This window comes from Periplaneta americana, chromosome 7, assembly GCF_040183065.1.
Source record: "Periplaneta americana isolate PAMFEO1 chromosome 7, P.americana_PAMFEO1_priV1, whole genome shotgun sequence".
NCBI lineage: Eukaryota > Metazoa > Arthropoda > Insecta > Blattodea > Blattidae > Periplaneta > Periplaneta americana.
In genome coordinates, this window is record NC_091123.1 from 60638218 (window position 1) to 60661374 (window position 23157).

The 23157-nt window shown below is 38.0% G+C and overlaps 1 protein-coding gene across 3 annotated transcripts in view; it reads right to left on the reverse strand.

The window, feature by feature from the left end:
• The window catches only part of LOC138703155 (insulin-like peptide receptor), a 722445-nt gene that overhangs the window by 91106 nt on the left and 608182 nt on the right, over positions 1-23157 (reverse strand). For all 3 annotated transcript variants that reach the window (XM_069830809.1, XM_069830810.1, XM_069830811.1), the window contains one exon: positions 5494-6906. In XM_069830809.1, the coding sequence (XP_069686910.1) occupies positions 5494-6269 (776 nt within the window). In that variant the 5' untranslated portion in view covers positions 6270-6906. The remainder of the gene's footprint in view (positions 1-5493; positions 6907-23157) is intronic.

Here is a 23157-nt window from a genome sequence, read left to right on the forward strand (position 1 = left end):
ATTTAAAAATAGGCTTAAGGACTTTGCTAATAGACGGTAGTATATCATACACACTATTTAGAGTGTAATTGATGTTTTGTTGTTTGAAGTATTGTATCAGTGAAGTTTTATAGCTTATAGTGGCAGTGCAAAGTATTTGAACAGTGAAATATTTTTGAAGTGTTAGTGAAATCAGGATAGTATCAGTGAAATGTGTCGTAGTTCCAGTGTAGTGAGTGAGTTGACAGCGAAATGAGTGTAGTGCTGAAAGGTTTTTTTAGTGGGTTATTTTACGACGCTTTATCAACAGCTTAGGTTATTTAGCGTCTGAATGAGATGAAGGTGATAATGCCGGTGAAATGAGTCCAGGGTCCAACACCAAAAGTTACCCAGTATTTGGCTCATACTGGATTGAGTGAAAACCCCGGAAAAAAACCTCAACCAGGTAACTTGCCCCGACCGGGAATCGAACCCGGGCCACCTTGTTTCGCGGCTAGACGCGCTAACCGTTACTCCACAGGTGTGGACTGCTGAAAGGTACTTTTGCATGTATGAACATATCATACTCGTGGGTTTTAATTCGAACTTAGGGTTAAGATACAAATTAGATTTACTTTAAATGTTGTTTTAAGTGATCGTGTTTCATTTAATTTAGGATGCTGTATTATTATTATTATTATTATTATTATTATTATTATTATTAGTGTTTATTATTAGTATTATTATTAATTTATTATGAATTGTATTTTTATTAATTATTGTCATTATTGAGTGTAATTAGTTACCACTGCCACCGGATATTTACCCATTTGCAGTGTGAATAAATACATACATTAAGATATGCGGATCATATGCGGAGACCTTGAGGAAGGCAGAAAATAGGAAAGATTGGAGAATGCTGAGTTTGCAGTGAAAGACCTGCCCATGGGCAGAACACGAATTTAATGTAATGCACGTATGTACATATGTATGGGCTATTCCGTATGAAATCGATCAGTAAAAAAACCTCGCATTTTTTATACTCTAATTTTTTCCCTATTTATACAAGGTGCTGAGGAGAGTGCACTTTCAAAAATATACTATCGAAAGTCAAACTGTTTTCGTATTGTTGAGCGACAAATTTAGCGTATTTTATAAAAACAAGCCTCTTTCAGCGCTCAGAACTCTGGAACCATTTACTGCAGAAAATTGAACGAGAGCTCATTTTGAAGCTGACATTTGGTAGGTTATGATAAGAAGTAATCCTTATTTTTATTGTATACAGAGAGACAGATAATCTGATTGTACTTACTTTTAGGCTTTTTGCTCATTTGTAAAAATGTAAAAAAAATATTGAGAAAAAACCTTGCATTATTAAGAGGGATTCGGCATTGTTTGCTTAGTGTCACGGCAATAAGTTTCGGGGGTATTAAATAAATTATTTTCACACGCCTAGACTTGAAAGGCGCAACACAGCTCGCACTGGCCGAGAGATGAAGATAAGCGGGCATTGGGCGTCATTTTACTCATGTGTTTATGAAAACCTGTGATAAAGCTAGCCCAGCTATGCGCTACTAGACGAAACATCACGTGTTTATGTCTCCTGGCCTTGGTTGCCTAGGCTAGCTTCCGCCTCGCAGTCAGCTGGTTAGCTCACGCGCGTACTATTTATTTTCTTTATTTGATTTTTCAATACTTTCTTATTAACGTTGTATCAGTAAAAAATACGTGTTTATTTGTATTTTAAATGCGGAATCTAACCAAATATTTTTAAAATATTTTTTCGTGGGCAAAGGTGTCTTAATTAAGAAAAATCTAAATTTCTCCATTTCCATAAAAAAAAAGTAAGAAAAACTGTTTACATGTCAATATAAACTTTAACTTTTCAGCATCAAAATAGACCATGATTTTGATCATTGGGTGAAAGGGTTTCGGAGCCATAACAGTTTAAAGTTGCTAATTTTATGAAAATATGATAAATTAAAATATTTTTAATTTAAACACTATTAAGTTCTGATGCCTCAAACTTTGCACCAAGCATTGTATCATAGTTGTCTACGAACAGAAAAAGTTTCATTGTATTTAAAAATTTCAAGGTCAATTTTCTCTATATTTCGGTCTATTTGAGATGGAATAGCCCGTATGCAGGCAGACAGACCTGGGAAACTACAGCAGACTATGATGATCATTTAACAGGAACATAAGTTCCCAGATCCCAGCTACTAAAGATTCTGAAGGTCTCTACAAAATCATTAAATTTACTAAAGACTCTGTACTGGGTTAACAGTGTTTGATATCTAAGGATATGTAAGAAGCCAACACATTAACATTCATAGAACCAAAAAATCCTTATGAATAAATAATATTACAGATGGAGGGTGAAACAAAATTACTAGCACAACGACATCTACATGAACCCATTGTGCTATCTCCAGAATTTAATCTCGACGTGGTGAGAAACGGTGGTAAGAGACAGCATATTTTTCGTGCCATAAACCTACTGCATGCAGCAGATAGTGGCGTGTGCATTTTTAGTTTATTTCGTCGTGTCAAGAGTATTCTGGACAGTTGCTTTCTGAATAAATTGTACGTTAGTATGACGTCACGTCCAGCTCTTAGTTCTGTTGAGAGAATATTTCGCGACTGGAGGTCTGCAAAACTAGAGATACCGCGTCGTGAATTTATAGCTCATAGAGGAACTCTGACTGAGGTAAAATTATCAGCTATCTGTTACTTGCCTCGCCAAATTCTCTTTTTCGCAGACTGATGACAGAGCCAGTGTCTCGATTGTGACAACAGATGTCACTACGAGAAAATCTCTTTAAACAGTATGGGGTTCTGACGAACAAAGCAAGAAATGAAGTAAAAGAAGGGACAGGGATTTCAAGAAATCTCTGTGACTGCGTGTAACGTATATCCAAGAATTATGGTAATGGAATTAGGATAAATAAATAAAATTTGCTGTAAGATTTAAGTGTGTAACGAACGGGTTGAAATAAGCTATGAATAATCCTCTAATAATAATAATAATAATAATAATAATAATAATAATAATAATAATAATAATAATAATCTGATGCTTTTCCAATTCACTGCGGGCTAAATCAGGGATGTGCACTATCACCTTTACTTTTTAACTTCGCTCTAGAATATACCATTAGGAAAGTTCAGGATAACAGAGAGGGTTTGGAATTGAATGGGTTACATCAGCTTCTTGTCTATGCAGATGATGTGAATATGTTAGGAGAAAATCCTCAAACGATTAGGGAAAATGCAGAAATTCTACTTGAAGCAAGTAAAGAGATAGGGTTGGAAGTAAATCCCGAAAAGACTAAGTATATGATTATGTCTCGTGATCAGAATATTGTACGAAATGGAACTACAAAAGTTGGAGATTTATCCTTCGAAGAGGTGGAAAAATTTAAATATCTTGGAGCAACAGTAACAAATATAAATGACACTCGGGAGGAAATTAAACGCAGAATAAATATGAGAAATGCCTGTTATTATTCGGTTGAGAAACTTTTGTCATCCAGTCTGCTGTCAAAAAATCTGAAAGTTAGAATTTATAAAACAGTTATATTACCGGTTGTTCTGTATGGTTGTGAAACTTGAACTCTCACTTTGAGAGAGGAACAGAGATTGAGGGTTTTTGAGAATAAGGTGCTTAGGAAAATATTTGGGGCTAAAAGGGATGAAGTTACAGGAGAATGGAGAAAGTTACACAACGCAGAGCTGCACGCATTTTATCCTTCACCTGACATAAATAAGAACATTAAATCCAGACGTTTGAGATGGGCAGGGCATGTAGCACGTATGGGCGAATCCAGAAATGCATATAGTGTGTTAGTTGGGTGGCCAGAGGGGAGGCCGAGACGTAGATGGGAGGATAACATTAAGGATTGAGGGAGGTGGGATATGATGATAGAGACTGGATTAATCTTACTCAGGATAGGGACCAATGGCGGGCTTATGTGAGGACGGCAATGACCTCCGGGTTCCTTAAAAGCCAGTAAGTAAGTAATAGTAATAATAATAATAATAATAATAATAATAATAATAATAATAATAATAATAATAATAAATTAAAACAGAATGTACTATTAAGAGAACTGCTTTTGAGCCGGTCAGATACAGACAATTAACAATTATCTGTTATACCTACTGTATACAGGGTGATCCATAATTAATGTAATTTCATGGGGTTATTCTTTGAGACATTTCAAACAAAAATACAATTTGCTCGTTTTTGCTTCTTTTTCTAGATAAAAATTGTTTTGTACGAGTATTAAACATTGCATAGTGTGTTTTGGGAAAGCCGTTAATTGAATTCCCAATATGCCCAATCAATTTAAGAGATCAGTGTATTATGATAAATTATTGAAAGAATGTCAATTTTGTCCTTTAAGTGTGCAGAAATTTGATCCGAACAAATGTAACTTTTCGTTCCACAAAGGAATTTTACAATGTTACAATACTCTCTTAAATTCACTGAGCATATTGGGAAATTCAATCAGTGACATTCCCAAAACACGCTATGAAACGTTTCATATAAAATATTTTTTTTATCTCCAAAAGGAAGAAAAAACGGGAAAAATTGTATTGAACTTTTTTGTTTGAAATATCTCAAAGAATAACTCCCGGGAATTAATGATATTACTTACGGTTCAGCCTGTATAAGCAAATGAGAATATTCCGTAAATAATATTATTCATCCATCTGCATCGACTCTATGCCAATCTTGTATTAACTTTCTTCTATAGTTGCGCATGTATTGTGCGTGAGTTCATATCAAAGAACAACTGAATAACATATTTTTTAAATATTGAAACTGCCCCCGTTGACTATAATGAACCCTTCCTAGTAGGTTGTATGTATGTGAAAACTTCTCTTCTGTAAAGTATTGGCAAAAAAAAAAAAAAAAAAAAAAAAAAAAAAAAAAAAAAAAAAAAAAAAAAAGACCGACCCTTGTAGCTGGTTTCAGAGCCTTGTTCACTCCAGAGCACGATAGACAGGTAACTAAGACTTTCGTGGTTCGAATCCTGCCTGAGAAGGAAACTTTTTTCTGTTCCTTATTCAAATTTATTCCCAATACTTTTCGATTGCAGCGATATTTTACTACTTAATTAACTTATTATTCACAGAACATGAATTTTACCAGCAAAAGTATTGGGAATAAATTTGAATAAGGAACAAAAAAAGTTTCCTTCCCAGGCAGGATTCGAACCACGAAAGTCTTAGTCACCAGTCTATCGTGTTCTGGAGTGAACAAGGCTCTGAAATCAGCTACAAGAGTCGGTCCGGTTTTTTTGCCACTACTGTACAAGAATGGACTCGTTCTCAGTGTTCAATTTATCGGATATGACGTAAGCATTTCCATGACAACCAAAGTCTAATTTCCGTTCCACAAAATCTTTTCAGTTTTTCTACTAGTGTAGGTCTTAAGAAACTACAACTTCAACTATGTTTGATATCCAGGGCGGCACAAATAGCCTCCTGTCCTCAAATGTAATATAATGTAATATTAGGCCTCACCTGCCCCGGGGACACTTCGCGACGCACTCGCCGTCGTTGAGTACCCCTCGGCACACGAAGCACTGGTCGGGCCGAGGTCCAGAGCAGCCGCCCAGGCATAGTTCGTGGCATTCCCCCTTGGAGCTCGTGCGCTGGCAGAGTTGCGTCTGGCTGCCCCAGCACATGCTCCTGTTGCATCCCTCCGCCACCTCGCAGACACCCGGGCCTGGGCAGGACGACGCATCCTTATTGTTGACGATGAAGTGCTCTCCGCCGTTGGTAATGGCGTCCCAATTGACAGTGTTGTAGTAGCAGAGAGCGTAGTTCTTCTCGATGCGGACCGAGCCCCTCAGGATGGCGGTGAGCCCCCAGAGGCCGAGCTCCTGGAGCTGCAGCATCTCGTACACGACGAGGGCGTAGTCCTGGACGAGCGTGTTGCCGCGGATGACGGCCAGGTTGGGGAACAGCTGTCCCAGGTTGCGCAGTCCCTTGACGCGGTACAGGATCAGGTAGCACGTGATCTCGCGCAGCTCCGGAAAGCTGACGTTGTCGAAGTCGGACGCGTTGGCGTGGTCGATGAGCACGATCTGCACGAAGCCCTCCACCACGGTGCAGCCGCGCAGCTGCTCCAGCTCGCGCACCTTGTTGCGGACGTCCACGCTGCCGCAGATGCGGCCGCGAGCGGTGGCGTTGGCGTCGGGCCGCGTTATCGTGACGGCGCCCTCGGCCGGCAGCCCCCATAGCAGCGCCACCAGCACGCACGACGTCGCGCACCACATCCTCCACGTCACCGTCATTCCTATCCTCCACAGAATCCACAAATATTTTAACAATTTATTTCGCGTTCCACCGAAGGTCAAACTTCACTGAGAGTTCACTCACATCTTCAGAGTGGGGGCGAGAAGACGGTTATTTCAGGCCCCTCCTAAGTTAATAACACGTGCACACAGCTTGATCATTCTACTTGTTTACTTCGCCACTAAACGATCCCACGAGCGCGTGTGACTTATTCCTGCCGGATGCCAAGTATGTGAGACGTTGTCGCATATGTCTGGCTTTGGTAGCGGGCCGTGGTGCCAACACTCGAATCAGTTTAGTGCGTAGCAGTTGATGCTGTTTAACACGTATACAGATTAGATTCCAACAGACGCTGCCTCTCGCAGTCTTTCTGGCCGTCCCCATCTCATTCAGCGGTGGCGACGACCCCTCGGAACCCCCACGCATACTCCCCCCTTGTATCTTTTACTCGTATTGTTTTCGGTCTCCTCCTCGTTATAGATTTAGTTTTTTGTTCTTCTGCAAACTTACAGGAACGGATACAGCTCGGTGCTCGCCTCCTCGCCACTATTTTCTGTCTTCCTTTTCCTTGCCGATGTTGTTTTGTTCTCTTCTCGATTGTGTCGCGTAGAAGAAAGGTTGTGTGGCGCTGCTTACCTGGGAATCAAGCCAAATAACATGTTACAAGGCAGCAGAGTAGATAGGGATCGAGTTCTCATAGCAGAACCCTCCCACACTAGAGCGTCTAAATAGGCCTATCTGTGAGAGTATTAACGCCTCACTCGTGAGTGAGGCGATACTCGTTTGTTTTGTATCAAGTTCGGTCCGTTCTAGAGCGACTGAAGTAATTACGTTCAACTTTACCTTCAAATATGTTCAACTTTAGGATACTGTTGAAGACTCCAATCTTGGAACTTGAGGGGTGAGGAAGCGGGGCTAAGCGGGGAATCAAAAACAACAAATAATGTACTGAGACTTATGTATTATCATTGCACGTGTTCAACATTATAAGACGTTCTGAAAATAATTTCACCCATAATAGACTGGAGATCGATATATCTGGTGCAAATAAATGAATTCCGGAGCAAGGGACAATCAGTTTTTCATATAGATGAGATCTGGGTGAATAGCATTATGATATTTGAAAATGTTGGCAAAATGAATGTGTAAGTATCCACACGAACTGAGAAGAATTCTGTTGACACATTGAAAATATAGAAAAACAATAGGGTACTGTGAAAAATATGGACTCCAATCATACAGTATATGATTAATAAAATTATTAGGCTTGTAATGTTGGGGACCGATTATACAGGGACATTATTTTATTTTTACTAACATTTTTAATATTAACTTGCCTATATCTCTGGATCAACGCCGTTTGCTACTCCCTTCCACTACTGGAGTTCGATGATACTGGCGTAATATATAAACAAATCACTTTACTAGGTATAGGAGGGAAGAAAAGTAGTTCATCCATTTACGTAAACTAGGAAATATTGCGCTTTTGAGTTTGATCATTTTCATTAGGTTTTAGCTTAATCAAAATACAGTACTGCATTAACAATGAGTGTTTTTACTCACGAAGCGAGCTGTCCATGTGGACATATTCATTATGCAGTGTATATTATACTGTCTACAGCACATTAGCGCACAATATAGAGAATAAAGTTAAATTTAAAAATAATCATAATATGGATATTTAAACACATTTTTTAAAATGGTGGACGTTTATTTTCATAGTCTTCAGTTCTTTTGTGCATATCGCACTATAGACTATTGTACCTAATTTCAAGTACCAGTTTCGCCCTTCGTACTAGTAACTCATGTTGAAATAATTCTGTACCTACTTTATAAAAGAGTACCTTACGTACTGTAAATTCAATCTTCACTTCTGCCCGATCCGAAAAGATAAAATTACTCAGACATACTATGTACTGTCCATCCAAGGGGTTTTGTCGTAGGGTCGTAGAAAGGGGGGAAATCACGTGACAATTAATTACATGACGAGGCCCTTTCATTTAAATTATTTAAAATAGTTGTATAATATTACGTAGACGTCCAATTCCTACCAGAAATTAATGTGTTCAGAAAAGAACTAAGACAGAACAGCCACTAGCTTGCGAATAAAGGCTGGTGGGGGAAACCGGGATGCGACGTAAGCAAATGGACGACAGTACCTGTCCGAAAATGATTCAATATTGAAAGCTCTTTCGTCACTGGAAAACGCGAACATATTTTTGGAACGTACTGTTTACTGTGACCTTAAGGCTACTATGACTGTATATGAGGTCTTGGATCTATGTGGAGGACGGTTGATCTTCATTAGTAGAAGGGGTGAGAGTGAAGTACATTAAAAAAACTCAGGTACAATAAAAATTGAAGTAAAATAAAAGTATGTCCCTGTAGAAGTTGACTGCATTATGGTACATAGGCCGGGGACATGAGCTAGTACGAGGACATTGACTTGGTTCTGCGATCGATTACACGAATAACAAGGTGCACATAAACAAATCTGGACAAGTCTAAAAGTAAATATACGCTACACAGCATTACAAAGATATATTTTTACGTACATGTCGTTATGTGCAGAATAAGTGTCATAGAATTATTCGTGGGTTTGAGTTTCCTCCTTTATTTTCTTGTACTACAATGTCTCTGTATATAATATCGCCTGTAACCTCGTATATTTGTATTACATAATTTATAATATACCCATCATTCACTTCAAAACTCTCACCAAATTCCGCTGCAATAGTACATTATGCAACGAGCCTATAATGGTAGTAATAATTAAGACGCGAGTGTGTTTATGAAACGAGCGCAAGCGAGTTTCATAATTTTCATACGAGCGTCTTAATTACCATTATAGTCAAGTTTCATACGACTTTTTATGCTCGACCATATTTCTAACTTGAAATTATTCATAAGTATTCATGTTATTCTTATCTGACTGAGGAGCGGAACTGACCTTGTGCAATACCTCGTAAACTGTGAGATGTGCGCAGACGCGAAAGTATTGATTTTTTCCGAGAAACTAATGTCGACGTCGACCTTGATATAATCTAGAGAGTAAAATAAACATTAATCTTGATATAACCTTGAAATTGAATTAGACATTGAAAAACGAGATGACAAATTGAATTTATTTGAATATTATTTACAATTAACGCTAATTATTATAATAACAACTGACTTTACTTCAAATATAGGTGATTTATTGATTTATTGTTGTCTTTCGATTGCATATCCGGGAATAATCGATACTTGCGCTTTCATATTGCTACAATGGTATTTTCTGATTGGTGGAACACCTGAACTTTAATGAATAGGTGTACTTCAATGAAGTCCATTAAAGAGCTGCTACCAGGTGTATAATTACTACATTTCGGCATGATCGAGCATAAAAATATGTGCCTGAGAACCTTCAACCTTAGACATTATTATTCAGCAGGTACACTGTTAATGCATGCTAGAGTACTGACTGGTGAACGGATAGTGAACTTGAAGCCGCTGTAACGCGCCCTATCGGTCCCCAATATTACAAGCCTAGTTATTATAAATTTAAGGGGGCTTATGACAGCGGTATTGATAGTGATAACATTAGTAATACTGATGATGGTGATAGCAGTATTGGTAGTGAAAACAGTGACACCACGCCTGAATGTGATGCTGACATGACTTGCTCAATTGTTTCGTCTATGAGGTAGGAACAGAACACAATTTTTAGACATCTGGTAGCAGGTTATCATTATTAATAGGGGTCACTATCGCGAAATGTAGGGTCGCGTTGCATTCCTGTCAGGTTCCAAGATTAGAGTCTTCAACAGTATCTATCATACCTTGTGCCAGAGAAGGTAATTTTAATTGCTAAGAAACTTAACTATATGAAGCGTGCATTTCCATAACGTTGTAAGTGCCGAAACTGGGAGAATATATTTTTTCACATATATCAGTTGTAGGTGCCCTGTTTGACAATATTACGAAAGGTATAAAACTATTTTTGTTCCTACTATAAACTTTACAAATCGGCACTTACAACGTTCTGGAAATGCACGCTTCATATAATCTACCATTAACTAAGTAAATGAACCATGTATAAAAACTAAGGGAAAGCAAATAAATGGGGATGTGTTAAAAGGTAAGGTACTAAACAGCAATGGTGCCTACTTGACTGTTCGTCATTCACCCATATGAAGCCAGTTGTGTATTCAAATTTACCGACAGAGCCGTTACCCAGGGTGTGTCGTAGGAGGCTGGTCTACGCTACACCCGCAAATTAGATGAGATGATGCTAGAGATTTGTTGGAATACCACAGAGATACAGGAGTTCCGAAGAAAACCCCTATTTTACCTAGACCATGAACTTGCCCAACATAAGTTATAAATCGGGGGTACACCGGGGATCGAACTCGAGTTTAAAGGACGCTCTAACCACAGGACCACCGTGGCGGCATAAAAACTCGACATTTGCGCCCATCCAAATTTGTTTTATTTTGTAGGAATTCCTGGCAGGTTTTAAGTCCATTTCGTATGCAACATGGAGCAAAGTGAATACCCCCTGACAAATGGATGCCTTGTGGGACTTCAAAATCTGCAAACATTGTTAACTTGTGCCAATAATCAGTCCATATTTTTTAGACTGCGCGGCTCCTGTGATCGACCCGAAAGACGAAATTAGACCCATTTATTTGCAAGCTAATGGTACTGCTTGACACATTTTTTCAACTTACATGTACGACGGTCGTCAGACGGCCGTGAATTCAGCAAAAAAGCAACGAAGCAGATCCAAAATATTAGACAAGTGCAGTAAAAACATCCGGTTGTTGGCAAATAAACTTCAGCTTTTTTTTCTCATTAACACAGAAGTTTTTCCTCCAAATATTTTTCACTGTAGGTCATGGCCCAGAGGAAAGCAAACGGATGGCTTCAATTAATCTCAGATAGACTAAACATGAAAGCCGTTCCTGTGGGAATCAATATTCTGCCAATAAATCAAGGTTTTGTAAATACAGAAATGCGGAAAGGTTTAAGAAAGACTAGATCCCTAAGTATCAAGCCACATCTCTAATTCATCGTCTCTTGCTATATGCCAGAATCTTTTACATTTCCTACCTCCAAGCTATATATTACCTGTATGATATACAGGATATTACAGTAAACTTTATTAAATTTTAGGGCTAGAAAGGGAAATCATGAGAAGCAATTTAAGAAAAAGAACCCATGCCCAGAAACAATTTCGAGATCTAACTCACAATACTTTATCTTCCATTAGTCGCGCATGGGTCTGAGAGACCATGGGTTTTATTTAGTTTAATATCTTACCAACAGATGGACATACGTTCTTATCTTCTTAGAACATCTTACACCACACTTTTGTTAGTGTTATGCTGAAGTGGCAATCTGAAGATAAGAACGCAGACCCACCTGTTGATAAGATATTAAACTAAATAAAACTCATGGCGCGAATAATGGAAGGCTAAAATACCAGCAATATAAGTAAACTCTTGGGCACTCATATCAATTTAAATAGCTGTTTGACAGGAAAGCTTTATGTAGCAGATCGCAAGATGGCATTCGTGACGTAGGACTACTGTACTTTCGACAAGACGGTTACTCTTTTGCTATTGCAATCTTGCTCATTTTGAAGAGTTATCACCGGTCTGCTGGTAAAGTTTCCTCGCGCAGTAGACTTGCATACATGCCAGAGGATTTGCCACGCTTCCTGGATTGATCAGTGGAGTGTCTTCTAAAACATGAGGTATGGTGTTTTCCAGGAAGTTTGTGTACGCCTGCCCCGTAAGTCTGTTTGATTTGAATACATGACGCACAGTCTAACGCCTACACAACACTGAATGTAACCTTCGCCTCGGAATGAACTGTCAGAGTGTCCTATTAATGTCTTCTTTGACAGCAACGACCTGCGGAAAGAAAAACGTTCCGGTGAATTTCAATGTTGTGAAGGCCATAACTCGGAAATGAAGCATTTCCGGACACATGTTGTAATGAACTATTTTGATTGTCTACATGTGGGAAATACATACCTGAAATTATGCCCCGTATATTTAAACACCCTGTGTATATATTACTCCATTTCCCCGCTGAGAAACCCGAGTTCTCTGTTTGTGGTCGGACTGCCATAATAGAGAGAACTATATTAAATAGGTTACATTGTTATTGTTATTATCATCATTATCATTACCATTATTATTGTTGTTATTATTGTTATTATTATTATTATTATTATTATTATTATTATTATTATTATTATTATTATTATTATTATTATTATTATTATTATTGGACTGAAGTTTGGTTATGTTAGAAATTTTTGACTTAGTGGCAAAACGTTGAATTCAGCAGCAAAACTAACGAAAATATTCCACAGACTGGCTTCAGATACAAGCGCCAAGTAGACGGGACAGTTCCCCCTGGATTCAAGCGCCAACCAGACGGAACATCCCCACCCTTCTTCACTAGATACAAGCGCCAAGCAGACAGAACAGCCACAGTACAATTGGGTAAAATGGAAAACATACAATATTACAGTAGGTCTACGCTACTACAGAAGGCATTGCCAGTCTCATGCCATGACATTTACAATCGATGTTGCTGTGTAAGTTGCTATAATTATTCACTTTTATCATTATAATATCAGTTTCCAATAAAATAAATATATCCAACAAGATAAACCCAACCGATATTACAGCCGTATTCGCCGCAAATTACATAGTACTAAAGATTTCAGCCAGATTATTCTACGCACTTATATAGCCGGTACACAATGGTGTCAAAATAGAAATAATTAATAAGAAAAAAATTAAGCTCTTCTACCGTTCGATTCACCTTCGCTTAAAGAGTAACTTGCCGTAATGATTGCGCGTCTGTGGCTACAATGCTATACTTCGTTCCATAACATCTGACAGGCGAAGTAAATATTGCCGGCAGAGGAGGAGAGAAGTATAATTGCTATTCAACCAATACATTATGAAACGAAATATAGTGCTCTGGCCTTCCATCCAGGCGATCCCCTGTCAGGTCTGGGTGGAATTTGTGGAAAAAAAAAAGTCATTGCAAAGAGTTTTTCTCGGGGTACTACCGATTCCCTCTTTCATTCCACTAACACTCTACACTTCCCCTCATTTTTCTATCGGCTGTAATCGAAAAAAATAGGCTGGAGTGATATATGGGAGTAGGCCTAATACGGGTTTCCGAAGCTAATCTGGGTATTCTAAGAATTGGGGCTCCGGGCTCTACGTTCGGGCTGGTCAGTAGATGATGGGACCTGACCTGCAAAGCCCAGGAAGGATGGTCCGCCTGTCAGCGTTGGATTCATGAATTCCACCTATGCTGTTTCGTCGGACTTACGACATTCATCGTATATAGGACGTACAATGGATCTAAAAGCCCTAAGTTCAAGGATCCATCCAGGATTCAGTCTTCGTAAAATCACAATCAATCAATCAATCCCGTAATTATGAATTATTTATTATCATTTGCGAAAATAAAACGTAGATATAGGCTATGTCAGTTTCAACATTTATAATTTATAAAACAGGAAACTAAGAAGAAAAATCCAGATTTTTCAGTCTCGAGGCGCATTGCATTGTTGCGAAAAGTGAAATCTCCATTAACTTGAAATGAAAAGTCTAAGTTAAGTCATGGCCCCCTAACGTTTGCAGGCAAAGAAAGAACGCTCCACAGTCTACGCTACACAAAGAAAATTATATTGACGGACGAAAGACAAAGTTTGAGTGGTCAATTTGGAGACGAGTAGCCTATAATATATTTTATGTATTGCAAAGCAAATAATGAAGGAAAGTGTTTTAATCTTTTTGATTCTGTAACTTGGGTTCATTAGCTTTTCTTCAAATATTTTGATTATGATCAAATTACATTTGTTCCCTCATTGTTTGGCGATTTCATAATTTAATCCGAGTAAGTATTTTACTTCAGTGTATTTATTAATTATTTTAAGTTCTAGTACCATGCTTTTGCATGGAGGGAAACAAAACTAATGAACTTAAACGAGAACAGACTTCACAGAATGAAGTATCTCCTATCCCTCTATACTAGCGTCGTGCATTGCAGGCGCTATGTTCGGTTCAAGTTTGTCGAGTACGGCGAAGTTTGATATTCGCAGATGTTCACCCTGCAGAAGGAGGCCTTTCGGGTTTGTTCCACCTTATTATAAAAATATTCGCTGTCCTCCACTCATGTTTTAACCAATTAAGGATTTTAGCATAGATCTTGCGATTAGTTTTTCGTATGAAACAAAACTAAGTTTTTAATGTCTTCATTTGCCTCTACTATGTTCGAACATTGCAGGACACTATATGTAGTAGGTTATTTTACGACGCTTTATCAACATCTTAGGTTATTTAGCTGTCTGAATGAGATGAAGGTGATAATGCCGGTGAAATGGGTCCGGAGTCTAGCACCGAAAGTTACCCAGCATTTGCTCATATTGGGTTGAGGGAAAACCCCGGAAAAAACCTCAACCAGGTAACTTGCCCCGACAGGGAATCGAACCCGGGCCACCTGGTTTCGCGGCCAGACGCGCTAACCGTTACTCCACAGGTGCGGACGCAGGACACTATATACTCGTGTATATATATATATATATATATATATATATATATTATATATATATATATAATTTTTTCGAGAAATTAGGTCTTACACAGTTGTAAGGTTTTTTGTTGTCCGATTTTACACGGAATGTATCGTGCGTGTGAAAAGTATATCAGATTTCGAAAAAATACAGATATGGAGCCATGGAAGTGAATATATTATGACGGGGGATTTCTTTGTTCATACCTGATTACAGCAGAATGACAAGAGATTATATATCAGCGGTGACCAAAGTGGGTGTCGTGATTACATCGTGTAATCACAGATATTCAAACGGGTACGAGAATTTTCCTGTGCGTTTCATTCACGTACTGAAGACAAGCAGTGGCTGTATCATGTCGCTCTACAAACTCCGTCTCTACAAACAGTGAGAGGTGGTTTCGTAAAGAATAAGGAGAACTTTTTTGTTGTTCTATCGGACAAAATGTAATATGTTTACTTTGCTCAACGGTTCAATTAGGAGTATATAGAAACATTAATTGCCATGCTGAATAATGTATTTTATTATTATTATTATTATTATTATTATTATTATTACTACTGACCACTAAGTAGCCTATGTGTTTCTATAATTCTTCTGTACGTGCATGAATATTGATATCTTTACATCTTTTCCCTAGTAGGATAAAATTATATTAGGTTTTATCTCAATTTAACCTTCTTAATCTAAAGATGAGATAACTATTTATTAGTTATTCATTTAATAAAAATATTGTAGAAAAACTGTTTCAATATTATGTGCCAACGAACTGTTAAACGACAGGAATTGGCATGTCTTAAATCATAGTCAGGAAGAGAAAGATGAGATAAATAAATGTAAGGAAGTCAGCTATCTAATGGGTTTGAAATATCTCGTGCTCTAAAGTCTTTTAATAGAACATAATTTCTCAAAAGAGTAATGATTAAAATAGCTTCAATAACATGTCCATAAGAAGTTTTTAATTTTGAAAAACTACGAATTTTTCGACCAAGTATCGAGAGAAGAATTTAGGAAAATTCCTGATTACATTTAAGAGGAAGGTTAAAGAAAGAAGCAAGAAAAATTGTTTATTATTCACTGGCTCTTGATGACAGCAGTGACATTACTGATATAGTAAAGCTTGAAATTTTTATCCGCAGGATTGATCAAGATATTAGTACAGGAACCACCACTGGTTGTAGTTTTCATGCCAAGTACCTTTCCTCCGTCTCCTTACTTCATAGGCTCTCTGTCGCATGTAATCACTGCAGCTCGAGTTTTCGTCACCGCTGCTGTATATGAAACGAAACAGGGAAGACAGCAGACTTTTTACTAAATTGATATTTAAAAAAACAGCAATACTGAAATGTCTGATATCCGATTATTATAAGGGCATAGGTTATTCTGTCGTAGGTTACCTGTTTTGAACTTGTTTACTGTGACGTGAAACAACAAAAGAGGAAACTGGAATCACGTGCTGCTGCAGACGTCTTCGGTACATAGAGAAAAAGTGGTGTCATAGCAACCAAAACAACGCAGTAAGAGTATTAACTTGGCTGTCCACGATTTTATCTTGTTATTACGAACGACATCTCTTATATCGCTCTTTTGACTAATGTACAGTAGTATGGCAGAAGCTCTTCTGCTACGCAGTTTGAAGTCGGCTACATATAAAACAAACAAACAAACATATAGTAAGTTCTTATTTCTATGAAAACTCGAAGAAAATAAATATCATTGAAAGGCAAAGAAGGAATTTTGTATATAGAATCGATAATTCTATAAGAACGCAGTCTGCGCTTTCAATGAAGAACTCTTACTTTAAAAAAACATAATTATTATCATTATAAGTACACCGTCATTCAAATGCTTGTGACAGGCAAGCGAGTTACTCTTTTGATACAATTGTGAGAAGGTACAGACTTCATAAAAAACAGATTCGTTAGAATTAATATTTCAGGTTTAGATAACTTTACCAGCGTGTCATATGTAGAAATATCTCTATAATCATACAAAGATTACATTCCTCAGGTTTCCACCCACCGAAGATTCATACAGTCGGCATTAACACAATATCAGCGTTCCCTGAGGTTACCAGGCATTCAAATAATAGTTACCGAGGATGTTAAATATTTGAGAAAACTGAATTTTTCACCAATATGGTACTGAACATTTTTTGTTAAGTACAACATGAGCTTTTCGCTCTGAAAACCTGCAGGGTTATTTCTAGACGGCGGGCTTGGGATACCTTTACGGCGGCAATAGGTTGATGTACAACGGAGCTTAGACATGTGACGTTACTCTCGTAGGTACATTTTGTTAAGAACGCAAAATGACCTGTCAGCCGTCCCGTTGCGCGCTGTAGGAACCGAATCGAAGCCAGCAGAATACTATGCGCAGTCACAGTGAACAGCTGTCTGACGTTAGTGTCGAGGTTGTTTATCACAGTGTTTACGTGTACAGTAGAGCGTCTCGTTTAGGCACAGTGAAAACGTAAACAAAGTGCAGGTAACGTGTGGGGGAGATCGAGTCGGTTTATCGTACGGCTCGTCCTCCCCCCACACGTTACCTGCACTTTGTTTACGTTTTCACTGTGCCTAAACGAGACGCTCTACTGTATGTGGATCGTGTTTCCCCGACTTCATTATGTCTGCAGACTCCCCACTTCAGTGTATACAATTCATTCAGAGCTCAGCCAGTCACTCACATCCATAGCAAGCGCGAAGGTCTACGTCTACTTTGTATTAAAAGTAGTCTATGTCGTTTAGTACAGTTCATTTCTAGGTAAAATTTATTTTAAAATACTTATCCGTTTTGAATTGCGCTTGTGCAGTTTTCGTGTGGTAGTGTAATACAAAAAATGTGTAAATGGAGACTGTTTGAGCAGCAATTAGTTCATCTATCGATCAAGGTAAGATGTGAGCGATAATTATGTCAGTAATTATATTAACCAAGATCAACAATCTAAAAATGCTTAATAAGGGAACATATTCAAGAAGATGTATAATTATATCAATACAATTATAAAGCTTAGCAAAATCAATAAGCTCAAAAACTGCTTAATAAAGGGAAAATTTTCATCACTAATTGGGAGTCGTTGGAACGTAAATGAAAGTTTCGGCATGGCAAAAGTAGGTACGTTCTAATCTTTCGATTCACAGTACGCCATAAATAGCCTCACAATTAGAACTAAACTACGTTAAGTAAAAATTAATCAGGTCCCCATAGCTCGATGCATTATATTCTAAACCAGCGGTGACCAAACTGGGTATCGTGATTACATAGTGTAATCAAAGACATTCATACTAGTAAGGGGAGTTTCCTGTACATTGCTCTCTCTCTCTCTCGCTCACGTACTGATGGTAAGCAGTGTCGGTACCACGTCACTCTACAAACCCTCTGTCTATACGAGCAGGAACAGAAGGTTTCGTACAGAATGGGAAGAGGAATTTATTTGCTGTTCTGTCGGAGAAAATGCAATATGTTGCTTTGCTCACCGGTTCAATTAGTAGTAGTATATAAAAGCGACATTACAGAGCATTACGCTGAATACACACACAGGCCACTACTACTACTACTACTCCTACTGCTACTCAGCAAGTTTTACCATAATTCTTATACACGTGCCTCAATATATAGGCCTACATCTTCAATGATAAAATAATTACTACGCTATATCTTCATTTTAATTTCTTTTTTAAATATTTTGATGACTTATCAGTTATTTACTAGTTATTGATTTAATAATAATAATAATAATAATAATAATAATAATAATAATACTGATAGCTTTATCAGCAGCAGTAGCAGCAGCAGTAGTAATAATATAGAGAAACTGACTGAATATTACGTGCTAGTGTAGTAATGAAGTGAGCTATTAAACTCCAAAATTGAAATCAGTCTTCAATCATCGTCATGAAGAGAAAGATGACATAAATGTAAGGAAGCCAGCTATCTAGTGGCGAACGAAATAACTCGTTCTCTTAAGCCTTCCAACGAAGAGAGTTTTATAAAAGCATAATGATCAATGTGGCTGAAATAATTTGTCCAATAAAAGTTGTTAATTAATTTTGAAAAACTGCGCATTTCTTGACTAAATATCCAGAAGTGAATTCAGGAAATTTCTGTGTTCATTGAGAAATATTTAAGAAAAGCAAGAAAATTTGTATATACAAGGGTTGGATAAAAAGTTATGGCAACACTTCTGTCACATGACGATGGTGCGTTCGAGAGCTGCCAGCTGTGTGGACATGAACAAGGACTGTTAGATGAGTTAGTGCAGCCAGCGGCGACAGTACTGTCTACTGCAGTGGGTAGAATGCTGACTTTCATAGGGATAGTGCGAGTGCCCTAAGACCAAGTTTACAAAACTAGAGCAACGTTCCTGCATCAAGTGGCACGAGGTCGTAGTGCACAAGAATGTTTTCAGGTACTGCGTGAAGCACCACTACCTTCGTCCAGCGCTCAGGAGACAATGACGACACTTGGTAGTACAGAACCCCATCATTCTTCATGACAATGCAAGAAGTCACATCACTGCTGCTGTCAAGGATCTCTTGCGTCGCTGGCAATGGGAGATTCTGGAACATCCACCGTACTCACCCGATATGAGTCAATGCGACTACGATCTCTTCGCCAAAGTGAAAGAACCACTGTGAGGGGCCCGGTACAATACCAGAGATGAACTTATCTGTGCTATAGAGCATTCAGGACGGAACATCAACAAAGATGGACGCGCTGATGGTGTACGACGCCTTCCAAACATTTGCAAAAGGTGATAAATGGGGGGGGGTGATTATATTGAAGGTACGTAAATGTTGTAAAAAGGTATCCCCGTAACATGCCATGAAGGCACTTGGGGGGCATGCTTTCCATGACCTCGGCACTAGAATGAGGTGGTGTGGTCGGCACCACGCTCTGACCGTCTTTTACCCCCGGGAAAGACCCGGTACTCAATTTTATAGGAGGCTGAGTGAACCTCGGGGCCGTTCTGAAAGTTTGGCAACGAGAAAAAATCCTGTCACCACCTGGGATCGAACCCCGGATCTTCCAGTCCGTAGCCAACTGCTCTACCAACTGAGCTACCTGGCCCCTCCGCACGTAAATGTTGTACCCCTGTGAATAAAGCCATGTCAGAATTATCGAACTGTTGTCATTACTTTTTATCCAACCTTTTGTATTTTTTATTGGTTCTTGATGATAGTAGTGACATTACTGATACAGCAAAGCTTGCTATTTTTATTCGCGGGGTTGATGAAGAAATCAATGTTAGTGCACGAACCACCACTGATTGTAGTTTTCATGTCATGTACCTCTCCCCCGTCTCCTTACTTCTTAAGACTGTCCCTCGCGTATAATTACTGCCGTTCGAGTTTTGGTCACCGCTGATCTAAACAGTGAATTACAAGAATATTGTATTGCAATGTTACTCTTTCGTGATGCCGTTATAATGGAAATTTCTGAACTGTATTTGGTGCATCGTCTGTGAGGGCCATGTAGGTTGTCAAGACCCGCTATCAGAGTCGTAAAATGTTAGTGACCGCCGCAGTCCGCGATAAGACGGCTTGGAAAACATCCTGTCCCGACTGCCGAATGTAGATATATTGACATGAGCTTCCTAAACAGAAATGAAATGTCTTCAGGAAACAAACAGTTTCAGTCCCTTCTGTGGATTTCCTTGATCCTGTACAAAACTTAAGCCAACATTTTCATGTACCACCACCGTATGTCTTTCTGTGGCAAATTAATTACCCATGTTCTCTAGAGTAAAACTTAATTTAAATGTTGTGTCCTTTCTTTACAGCACTTCACTGTTATCACTACAATGTTCGCTTGCTGCGTATTGTACCATTTAACTGCATTTGCATTTGAGTTGGGTCGAAAATAATAATAATAATAATAATAATAATAATAATAATAATAATAATAATAATAATAATAATAATAATAATAATATAATAATTCTTATTGAATTTGGTAATCCCAAGAAACTAGTTCGATTAATTAAAATGTGTCTTAGTGAAACTTAGAGCAGAGTCCGTTTAGGCCAGTTTCTATCTGATGCTTCTCCAATTCACTGCGGGCTAAAGCAAGGAGATGCACTATCACCTTTACTTTTTAACTTCGCTCTAGAATATGCCATTACGAAAGTTCAGAATAATAGACAGGGTTTGGAGTTGAATGGGTTACATCAGCTTCTTGTCTATGCGGATGACGTGAATATTCTAGGAGAAAATCTACAAACGATTGGGGAAGACGCGGAAATTCTAGTTGAAGCAAGTAAAGCACAGGGTTGGAAGTAAATCCCGAAAAGACTAAGTATATGATTATGTCTCGTGACCAGAATATTGTACGAAATGGAAATATAAAAATTGGAAATTTATCCTTTGAAGAGGTGGAAAAATTCAAATACCTGGGAGCAACAGTAACAAATATAAATGATACTCGGGAGAAAAGTAAATACAGAATAAATATGGGAAATGCCTGTTATTATTCGAATGAGAAGCTTTTATCATCTAGTCTGCTGTCAAAAAATCTGAAAGTTAGAATTTATGAAACAGTTATATTATCGGTTGTTCTTTATGGTTGTGAAACGTGGATTTTCACTTTGAGAGAGGAACATAGGTTAAGGGTGTTTGAGAATAAGGTTCTTAGGAAAATATTTGGGACTAAAAGGGATGAAGTTACAGGAGAATGGAGACAGTTACACAACACAGAACTGCACGCATTGTGTTCTTCACCTGACATAATTAGGAACATTAAATCCAGACGTTTGCGATGGGCAGGGCATGTAGCACGTATGGGCGAATCCAGAAATGTATATAGAGTGTTAGTTGGGAGGCCGGAGGGAAAAAGACCTTTGGGGAGGCCGAGACGTAGATGGGAAGATAATATTAAAATGGATTTGAGGGAGGTGGGATATGATGATAGAGACTGGATTGACCTTGCTCAGGATAGGGACCTATGGCGGGCTTATGTGAGGACGGCAATGAACCTCGGGGTTCGTTAAAAGCCAGTAAGTATAATAATAATAATAATAATAATAATAATAATAATAATAATAATAATATTGCAATATTTTTCATTTAATTTACACGAAAACCGTCCATTCTATTGAAATACGACAAAGGAAAAAATATTCTTTGTTACATTCTCTATTGGTATTAACAGAAATCAAGATCCTATGAATAGTAATTATCCACAACGACGACGTTAAAGTTTTCGAACAAAACATTTTTTAATTCGAAAACTATTAACTTCCATCGATATGGTATTAGGACTTTTTGTTATACTCAATATGACCAAATCGCTCTGCAAAGCTGCAGGGCTATTTCACTTCCACCCTGTATGTATTTTGACGATTTTGTGAACTATACTAGTAGGCCTATAGACTTTATTCCCTTACATTATTAAAGTTATTATTTCCTGGGCTCTGCGAGTTTCCTTTAGCGGGCACCCTATGTAAGCCAATAGAGATTTTTAACTGAAACAGAAGAACATTTCTTACTTTACATTGTCTGCCATGCAATGTTTCACATATAGCATTTAAAACATCAATTTGTTGTTAAAAGGAGAATTTTGACAGTTTTATATCAGGTAAGATTTATATTACTCCTGTTGCCATTCAATAATTGAAAGCACTGTTGCTTTCAAATCTTGTCATTTTTTCGCGTTTTATATTTAACAATTTTGACGCCTTCTGGTTTAGGTCACTATTGGAAGGAACAACAACATCGATAGTGTGTTTTCTTTTCGGCATGCACTAAGATTAATAAGCGAGACACATTATTATTATTATTATTATTATTATTATTATTATTATTATTATTATCATTATTATAAAATTCGTCGTATATTGTATAATAGAAGTAGCTGTACACAAACGACATGCCCAGACTACTTCTTGTTGTTTCTTTGGTATCAGGATGCTGACAAACTTGCATTTCGGCGAAAATCTCAATCGATTTTTGCAAGATCACAGTACTTTCTCTATACCGGTATAGGTTCTATAATGAGAAAATAAAAGTGCATGCAAGCAAACCTAATGACTAATACGCCTTCTGCTACCATTTGACAGTTTCTCCATTATACAGTATAATCTTCATTCCTCAAAGAAATGTGTAAGTGAAAATTCTATAACCAATGTGAAATGCGGAGTTCGTTTCCCCATGTTAGCATCTACATCGTTCCGTCAAAATCTACATATCATTACCATTTCACAGCATTCTCCGATCGCCGGCTGACGAAGCTCATGGGAGGCTGGTTTGGAAACGAGTGGGAAATACACAGCCAACCTTACAGCAGTCAGTTTGTAA